The sequence below is a fragment of the Dromiciops gliroides genome, chromosome 3, assembly GCF_019393635.1.
Source record: "Dromiciops gliroides isolate mDroGli1 chromosome 3, mDroGli1.pri, whole genome shotgun sequence".
Lineage (NCBI taxonomy): Eukaryota > Metazoa > Chordata > Mammalia > Microbiotheria > Microbiotheriidae > Dromiciops > Dromiciops gliroides.
In genome coordinates this window covers 584448479-584458614 of record NC_057863.1, presented here as the reverse complement: position 1 = coordinate 584458614, position 10136 = coordinate 584448479, and the positions used below count along the sequence as shown (strand labels likewise).

At 37.8% G+C, this 10136-nt stretch overlaps 1 protein-coding gene across 2 annotated transcripts; it reads right to left on the bottom strand.

The window, feature by feature from the left end:
- Window positions 1–6281: 6281 nt before the first annotated feature.
- LOC122746639 (olfactory receptor 52B6-like) lies at window positions 6282–9699 on the bottom strand. 2 transcript variants are annotated; one of them, XM_043992432.1, is made up of 2 exons: window positions 9663–9699; window positions 6282–7186 (listed from the first exon to the last, which is right to left on the bottom strand). In XM_043992432.1, the coding sequence occupies exon 2, from the start codon at window positions 7122–7124 to the stop codon at window positions 6282–6284; it is 843 nt and encodes a 280-aa protein (XP_043848367.1). In that variant the 5' UTR covers window positions 7125–7186; window positions 9663–9699. The 2 variants fall into 2 exon arrangements, with proteins under 2 accessions (XP_043848367.1, XP_043848366.1); XM_043992431.1 differs by lacking the exon at window positions 9663–9699 and having other exon boundaries at window positions 6282–7214.
- Window positions 9700–10136: the final 437 nt, after the last annotated feature.

Genomic DNA, 10136 nt, shown 5'->3' with positions numbered 1-10136 from the left:
GTGTGTGTGTGTGTGTGTGTGTGTGTGTGTATTCTAAAGAACTTACAGTAAAGCATAACCAAGATAGTTAAGAGGATTGGCAAATGTGCCTTACAAGTATGTCAGCCTGCAAGTATAACTGGGGATTAAACAGAAAGTACAAAATCTTTTCTGATTCTGGCAGACTACTTGGAAGCTTTGGGCATGACAAAGCCTGTTACTTCCATTAATACAGGGCTTAGAGATGAAGGACTCTATGTTTTGAGATGATTATCAGCTGCGAAGAGGGACAATCCAACATCTTAGTGGACCATTACAAATAAAGTAACTTTGTCCCTATCACTCTCTTCCCTTCTGGAAGTGACCATGTCAGGAGTGTTTGCAGATGTTTCTCATGAGAGGTAGTGAGGAATGGGGGAAGGGAAGGCAACTTGTTTTATCCTCTATTCTTCCTAAGGCAAGCCTGATATTGGGTGTTGGCTGTCTTTTTTGTTTTTTTTCTTTTATCTTAAGTACCAATTTCAAGATAGAAGTGATCAGGCTTGGGCACCATCTTGTGATCTCTAGGTGTTAAGAGAATTTAGCTCTTCAGTCATTGACAGCTGCACTTCAGAAATGGTGCCTAACAACTAATCTTTTGCTTTTGAAGAAGAGTGTTGGCTGAAGGATTAGTCTAATCTCTAGCCTAGTTTGCCAGAAGACATGAACTTTGTGGGAGATAGTATAGAGCCAAGATGAAACATACAATGCCTAATCAGCAGGGCACAAAACTACTTCATGATTAGGTGGTCTTAAGCATCAACCCCCGAGCAGATTATAACCGTAGTTAGTACTGCTACTTGTTCAATTTAAGTATTTTTGCTTTTGTTTTTTGTTCAATGCAAGCTTGTGTTTTGTATTCAGTATTTCTTTTGGGTATAGGAAACAAATAGTTATCTCATACCTGATTAACATTGTATATTGAATACCTTTCTAACTCCCCACTTTGGAGAAACCCAAGATGTGGACCAAAACCTAAAACTTAAATAAATTAGCTCTGAAGTTCCACAGCAGGGTTTTTAAAGAGCTGGAAAGTGTGATAAAAGATAATTTAACCTCTTCTAATTAGAGGTCAGGCTCCCCCAGGATTGAAACCAAATAAGATTGTGTATGTAGGTCCAGAGCAGAGGAGCCCTTTAGTGGAGAGGAAGTGGGTACTGTACCCTTGTCCCTTTGGTCTAGCAGCTTTTTTTTTTTTTTGATGTTAGGGATCAATGGAAGGAAATGGTGGTCCTTCCTTTGGAAAGGCTTAGAAGCACATAATTGCCATTTTCAAGTATTTGGAAGATTTGGCATGTAGAAAAATGAATAAACACATTAGGGTTATTGCTAGAGGAAGAACTAGGTACAATTAGAGGAAATGGATGAGAAGCAGACATACTTGATATAAGGAAAAAATTTTTGACAATTAGAATTATCCAAGTGAAAAGGGTTACCTTTGGAGATAATCAGGCCTCTCATTAATGGCCAACTTCAAGGGAAGGCTGGATGACATTTAATGAAATTTGTTCTTCAAGTACAGATTGGAGGAGATACTCTCTGAGTTTCTTTCTGACCTCTTAGATTCTGTGATTCTGCAATGGTGAGAAGATTGCAAACCCTGATTTAGATAAAGGAAATGAGGATGTTCAGCTTGAAACAGGGGAGAAGACCTAGAAAGAACATTATAGTTGTCTTCAATTTTAACTCTCCAAGCCTTAGTATTCTCATCTTTAATATGGGAATAACAATATTGGTATTGTTTTCCCCATTGTGCTCTTGAGAAGACTTCATGAGAAAATGTATGTAAATCATTTCTTGAAATCTAAAACCCTATCTGTAATTTTTTTTCAAAATTGTCACATGGAAACGTTCTTTCCAGAGGGCAGGACTAAGAACAGGGGTAGGGAGAAGTTACAGAGACATGGATTCAATTTGGTATAAGGGAGGGGTGTACTTAACAATTAAAACTGTTTAAAACAGAATAATGGAATAGGTTGCCTTAGGAGGTAGTGAGTTCACCATCATTGGAACATTGGCTAAATGAACTCCTGTCTGGAATGTTATAGAGATATTACGGGTTATGCTAGATAATCTTTGAGATATTTCCCTCTGAAATTCTGTTATTCTATGATTTTGCCTTCTAATTCTTTTTCCTAAAGGCTTTATTGAATGTCTCTATACTTTAAAAGAAGCCTATGTTGAATAATGTAGAAATGGGCCTGTGGGGTGCAGAGAAGGATTTATTAACTCAATTAAGAGGTAATAGACACAAATTTGAAGAAAATAATATTTATTTGATTTTTTTTTTTGCGGGGCAATGGGGGTTAAGTGACTTGCCCAGGGTCACACAGCTGGTAAGTGTCAAATGTCTGAGGCTGGATTTGAACTCAGGTACTCCTAAATCCAGGGCCGGTGCTTTATCCACTGCACCACCTAGCCGCCCCCAGAAAATAATATTTAAAAGATAATAAAATCACTTCATTAAATTCAAAATACATTTATTAAATACTTAATATTTATTAAGCAACATGGCATACTGGATAGAGTGCTGACCTTGGAGTCAGGAAGCCCTGGGTTCAAGATCTGCCGCCAACGCATACTGGATATGTGATCTTGAAAAAATTACTTAACTTTTCATCACTGTATGCATTTCTCTAAGATTATAAATTATAGAGATGGTGATGACCAATAGTAGTGGGGATTTCCTCACCTGGATTTTCTCTATACCAATAAAATTATAGATCCAGTTCTTATTTCTTAGACGTATCCTATGTTATACTAAGCATTCACAGAATTTCTGAGTTGGAGGACACCGTGAAGGCTATTAGGTTCAAGTTGTTGAATAATGCAGAAATAGTCTTGTGGGATCCAGAGAGTGATTTATTCACTCAAAAAAGAGGTAATGAACAAGAATTAGAAAAAAGTAATATTTATAAGATAATAAAATCATTTCATAAAAAGAACAAGAATCTCCTCCATAATATGCCAAGTTGTCATCTAACCTCTGCTTGAAGCCTTTAAAAGTGGAAGGGGTTGGGGTGGGAGTGAGGAGGGATGGAAGTCACTATCTCCAGAGAGAGCTTATGCCACTTTGGAATGTTTTTTAAAGGAATTTTATTTTCTATTAATTTTTTTTGTTCATAGTTCTTTTTGGTATGCAAAGATAAACAAGACATAGACCTTGCTTGTAAAAAGCTTACCAAAAGGGATATGGGATGGCATGGCATGGCAATATGATGCAATACAGAATGTTATATGAGAACAAAAGAAAAAAGTTGACTATTTATGAAATATTAGGCCCTCTTCCTAATTCCTAAGACTGTCAAGTCATAGAATGGTAGCATTAAAAAGACCTTAGAAAGGTCCTTTTTATTTTATAAATGAGAATTGCTATGGGAAAACCAGCTAATCAGTACCCTAACTGACATTAGAATTTTGGTTTCCTTAGTCCCAGTCCATACATTACAATGAGCACCTGTTATATTCACTGTTATAAACAGTGTATGATAATAACAGTTAAAGCATCAAGTAAAGTATCTGTGCCATGTTCCAGGAGGGCATAGTCATGCAAATAAACAATGAACAAGGGAAACAATGTGTACTGGAACTAACACGAATGGTTCAGGAACTGGAGTATTAATTTAGGCAAGTACTAGTAATAATAGATAGCATTAATTTATTGTTCAGTCATTTCAGTCACATCTGATTCTTTGTGACCCCATTTGGGGTATTCTTGGCAGAGATACTAGAGTGATTATCCATTTCCTTTTTCCAGCTCATTTGACAGATGAGGAAACTGAGGCAAATAGTGTTAAAGTGAGTTGCCAAGAATGACATAGCTAGCCCTGCATTCTATCCACCTCACTGCTCTGGCATTTATAGTGTGCTTTATAGTTTACAAAGTGCTTTACATAGATTATGTCATGGGATTCTCATAACTTTGTGAGGTAGTTTCTATTATTTTATGGATCAGAAAACCAAGGCTGAGAGATTGAATTCAGATCTCTCTGAATCTAAGACTATAGGCTATATCACCTATCTGTCCCCTGAGTGATTTAAATGCTTAACAACCAGCTCTCTGAAAAGGCCCAATACACTTTAAAGTTTTATTTCAGTCTGAATTAACATTTTGTCCAGCACTTTATTTAAAGTCTAGACAATCAGCAAAATAATAAATCAAACCCTGATTTGTAGTATTTGCTGGTTTCTGAAGTGCAAATGTTCCCGCTGAAAACTGGATAATTGCCTCTTGTGAGTCACTACAAGATAGCTTCATCATACCCTTGAATTCCAGGAACAGTTTGGTTTGTGTCATTAGACAAGGCTTTATGAAGAGTTGGACCTTGGACTAAACCTTGAAGGACAGGTCTAATCTATACAATAAACATCCTTGGTGAGTTTTTGTACTCAAGAGCTGAGAGAATTAGAATTAGATCAAGCAATGACTATTAACAGTTAAAGATCAGTAACAAAAGAACCAAATTGTATATAGATGTTTGCAATCCTAAAAACTTTATTTAATTGGTATCATAGCACCTTTTATTGCTATCAATTAGCACTTAGTAAGCAATGCACTTTGGAGTTTACTTAATTTTACAAAAAGAAAACTTATTTGAGTAGAACATGATGCTACATTATTATTAATTTGACTCGGGAGGAGCTGGCAGTCTCAATTATGTCCCTCTATCTGGTTTGCTACTTTAGAGACTTTGAGGAGTTTCCTCCTGCAAGAGATCTAGGACTCCATCTCTTGGTTGAGCTGAGTTATTTCTCTCCCAATAGGCAAGCTTCATTCTGTATTGTCTGGTATATATTCTCCACTTTATATCTTTTCTTATTTCTGTTTCACCATGATTTAGATAAATGTGTTTCTTTGCTATTTTGCTATGTGTATTCATTTTGGAACCAATATTAGATGGGAAAGGAGTCAAGCCTTGGATATAGACTTTGGGGTCCTCCTTCCCCACCAAAAACACAAAAGCTATCAGAAGTTAGAAGTGACCAGATCATATCCCCCACACTAGTAATACTTAAGGGAGTAGTTAGATCTACTTCTAGACTGGTAATCCCTCTTACTGAAGGGAGTAGAGAGATGATCTCTAGCCCCAACTTTCTGTTTTTTCTCCTGGCAGAAATGAAAATTTCCCTTGGAAGAGAGGCTAGAGATGTATACACAAACTGACGTATAGGTAATTTAATTCCAGGTATTAAATAAGTCTATTCATTAAATAATATATATTCATAGATAACAATGAATGTTTGCATCTCACATAGTAGAACTTTGTGGGTAAAGTGTAAAGACACAGTATCAGTAAGGACACTGTATGGATTGGAAGGCTTAAAAAGGCTAGGTTGGAGAAAGTGTTATATTCCTTTCAATAAGTACAAAATCTGTCCTGAAGGTGACATAATTCAGGAACCACTTGAAGACTAATAGGGAGGGGATTCATTAAGTTGGTGGAATGGAAAATATTATTGATATGTCTAGAAAGAAGACCCTGGGAGGAGAGAAGGGATGGGATGGAATATATATTGGTAGAGGTACAGAAATAGATATGGTGAGATGATTAGGTAAAGATGGAAACATAGAGGGGTTTTTGGATAAAATTTGGGATGACAATGTAGATAGGAATATGGATTAGCATGGATTTGGGAATGGAGATAATAGTGTGGATGAGAATAGGGATTGTTATGGTGATGGGTTTTGGATAGAAATGATGAATATTGAAATAGGATTGGGATTGGACTAGAGGTAGAGTGAGGGTTAAAGATAAGAACAGAGTTAAGAAAGTGATATCATTGGAATAGGGATAGGGATACAGATGTGGCTTAGTATGGAATGAAAGCTAAAATAGGGTTGGGTTGAGTGGACATAGAACTGGAGATTAGGAAAGGTTGGATTGGTGGATATATATGGTGATATCTTACTTTGTGAAGGAGACATAGGGATAAATACTGGGAGAAGATGGAGAAAATAGCAGGGATGAAGCTGCATTGAAATAGTGTAAAGGGAGATGACCGGAATGGAGAGGACTATGTGCCTAGATTAGGAGTCAAGACCAGTGGTCTTAAACTCAATTAGAAATGAATCTCTGAACCCACATTTTATTCAGAAAACCACAACTTAACATTATCTATCTTGTATTGTTATTTATTAAGTTAAAGATTCCCAATTACATTTTAATCTGGTCCAGACCTTATTTGTGGACAGCTTGGGTCCACAGGTTACAAATTTGATACCTCCTGTCAAGATGACTCAGGCTTGTTGGCTTCTATCTTGATCACCTCCTCAACTGTGAAAACATTTGGACAGCACCTTCCCAAATCTGTTTGGTTCTCACACCATAAATGACAGGGTTGAGCATGGGTGGGATAACAACATAGAGGTTGGCTAGGAGGATATGGACATAATGGGGAATATTTTTCCTGCCAAAGCGGTAGGCAAAGACAGAAAATAGAGCAGGGATGTAGAAGAGCAGTATAACACAAATATGAGAGCCACATGTACTCAGTACTTTGTGCTGAGCCTCGGGTGAGGGAAGATGGAAGACGGTATGTAAGATGAGTATGTAAGAGATGGCAATAAGAATGATATCTAGACCTGTGGAGAGCAAGGCAGCTGCCAAACCATACCAAACATTGACAGAGATATCAGCACAGGACAGCCGGGCAATGCCCATGTGCTCACAAAATGTATGTGAAATTATATTGGTCCGGCAATAGGGTAACCTTTTGAGGAGAAAGACAGATGGGAATATAATGCAGAAGCTCCGTGTGAGTGTGGCCACAACTATCTTTCTGATGATGGTAGGAGTAAGGATAGTGTTATAGTGTAAGGGTGAGCAGATGGCCACATAGCGGTCAAATGCCATGGCCAGCAGGATGGCTGAGTCAGCCACAAACAGAAAATGGATACAGAACATCTGGGTAAGACATTCATCAAAGGAGATGGCTTGGGTCCCCAACCAGAATATGGTCAGAGCCTTGGGCATGGTAGAATTGGAGAGCAAGACATCAGTACTGGCCAACATGGACAGGAACAGGTACATGGGTTCATGAAGACTATGCTGGGAGATGATTACACTGATCAGGATACTATTCCCTGCCAAGGCAGCCACATACATGATGCAGAAGGGGATGGAGAGCCAGATGTGTAGGTGCTCCAGTCCTGGAATTCCAGTGAGAAAGCAGCCAGCAAAGCGGGTATCAGTTATATTCAGAGGAGGCATTGTGACTTTTACAACTTTGGAGGTGAGGACTTTATTATTCTATAGATTTTTCACCTGCATGTGAGAAAAAAAAAAAACTATGAAATTAGTTATAGGCTTTGGTAAAAGCTATGGAATCTTCAAACAGTGCCAAGTTCTGGTTATAAACATAGACAGACTATAGCATCTATGAATAGCATCTGGGGCCATAAACCAAGGATGTCTTCAGGTGCTTTGCACACAATGACACGATTTGCAAACAGCATTGATTGTGAGGGGGTGGGGCACAGTAACAGACTCATGATCAATTTTCCTGAGTGCACAGACAGAAGGGCAGGAGTGTCTCTGCATGTGTTTTTCAAGAGATGGTTAATAAAAAGGTAGTGATCATTGTTCATATGAATACCTTTGAAAATATAGATTATTGATAGGTAATTGGCTGACAATAATGATGATGCTTAAATCAGAAGCTCCTCATAAGGAAATCTTTAGTGGGTCTCATTTTTTTAAGAGGACCTAGTTTCTGAAAGTGTCTTGACTTTAGGATTTAGTATAAAGATTCCCAAAGAGCCCAGTAATCCATAGGTCAGTAGGGGCAGGTAAAAGCTATAGAATGAAAACTAGATTGTAGGAATCTTCATAATATAAAGGTATAAGTTAATGACAGTGACTGATTAACCTTTTCCCTAAATATATATTTCTCTTTTAGAAAAACTCTAATAGACTATCAAGTGGTGAGTACAATGGAAACATTCTTGGACCAGGAATCAAAATACCTTGGTTTTAGTCCTGGCTCTACTACTAATTAATTATATAAAAGTGACTAGAATCTAAGGATTCTACCAGATCTAACTTGCTGTAATTTCACTATACAGAAATGAATTTCATACTCCCAGCAACCTCTCCAGCTTTATTTCACATTACTTCCTTTCATGCAAACCACAATTTACCTAAACTGGACTCCTGACTGAGGGAGTTAGAAAGGGAGGGAGCAATAGGAATAGGGATGAAGATAAGGATAGGAAAACTGAAATGCTGAGGGAAGGTGAGAAGAAAGAGAAAGAAGGAGAGGGGGGAGGGAGGAAGGGGGAGAAAGGGAGAGAGGAGGGAGGGAGGAGGAGAGGGAGAGAAGGAGGAGGAGAAGGAGGAGGAGAAGATGAAGAAGAAAAGGAGGAGAAAGAGGAAAGGAGAGGAATAAGAAAATGTAAAGGAAGAGAAACAGTCAGGGAGAAAGAGAAAGAAAGAGACAGAGGAGGAGGGGGGAAACAGACAGAGATCAGGAGAGAGACAAGGAGAAAAGTCTAGGTCAGTTGAAGGAGTACAGTACTTGAAGTCAAGGTACTTATGTTGAAGTCCTGGCACTAGTCACATGAATCTGGATCTTCCTGACCTCCATTTCATTATCTGTAAAATGTCAATAATAAGACTCATGGTACCTAACAACCAGGGTTGTAAAGGGTAAAAAATTGATAAAGAGCTCTATACATGCATATGATCTGCTCTTACTACTACTATAGTTCTATTTCCTGAGACAGAGATCAAGAGAGTAATTAATGGAAGAGAAAAGGAGCCATTATTTTTATCCAGTGTATATCAATTCTGGATTTGAGACTTCTCATAATCTTGTGACTTTCCTTTTTAAATATATTATTTTGATATGCATCCCCTTCTGCAAGAGAATGCTATATGAAAGATTGGGGGATAGCTGTGCCCAAGAATGTAATTTAAGGATGGAAAGAAGAAGGCAATGGAACCTTAGAATGCAGTCCAGCAGAATAATCTCAGTAGACCTAGAGGAGTTCCTAATGAAACTACAGAGGGATTTTTAAAATGCAATTTTCTTCCAAGCAGTGTTTCCCTTTGTCTCTTTGACGGTCCCTAGAAAGTGTTGGTACCTGAATCCTTCTCAGATAAGGATAGAAGAATTGTCTGTTGCATCAAGACTTGAACTGAAAAGGTAGGATTCTCAGTGCTTCACTCTTAGAGATAAGATCATATCTCTTGAAACAAGCCCATATAGCTTGGGTAGTAGCAACAAAGGTCAGCAGCTGACTAATTTTCTACTCCTTTCTTTCCATGTTTCCAGGAACCAGATGGTGTCCTTTCCCTGTCTGGATATATCAGAACATCTTTGAAGTGGTCAGACAAGACAAAATGAAATGAATTAACTTCTCACTGAAAATGGGATTGGATTTGTGATTTCATCAGTTTAGAGTATTCCCTGTAAGGGACTTCCTCTATGTATTCATATAGACTTCTTCTTTACAACATACGGTCTTAGAGAAGCCTAGAGGTATGTAGAGGTGAAATGACTTGTCCAGGTAGACACAGATTATGTGTAAGAAGTTGGACCTTATCCCAAATTTCAAGGCCAGTTTATACCTGCTGCTTTTCACTAATACATATTTAGCCTTGTTTTCCTCCTTATACACTCCTCTCTCCTCCTGACCCTTGGGAAAGAGAATAAGCTGAGTCTGTAGCAGGAAAGATTTAGAATAGAACACAATTATAGAAACTCATAGATGCAAAGGACTTCAGAGACCATTAAGTCCAACATTTCCAAGAGTGGTTTTCCAGTCTTCACAAGAAGACCTCCAGTGATAATGATGCCATCATGTCTGGAAGCAAATGAAGAACTTCCCATTATTGTCTTACTTGAGAATGAGACAATGAAACAAATGAAATTTCCTCTCAAGTAGTTTGCATTATTCCTGGGGATATAACCTGTGTATACTCAGAAATACATACATATTTATGCAACAATGCACTGATATTCATACCTATGTATTAAACATACATTTATATAATACTAGCATCCTCACATGTAACCACTCATACATTTACAGTAACAAATGCATAAACACAAACACAATGTGAGTATTCCCCATTATTAGAAGTATTTAAGTACAATCTTGATGGCCACCTGAG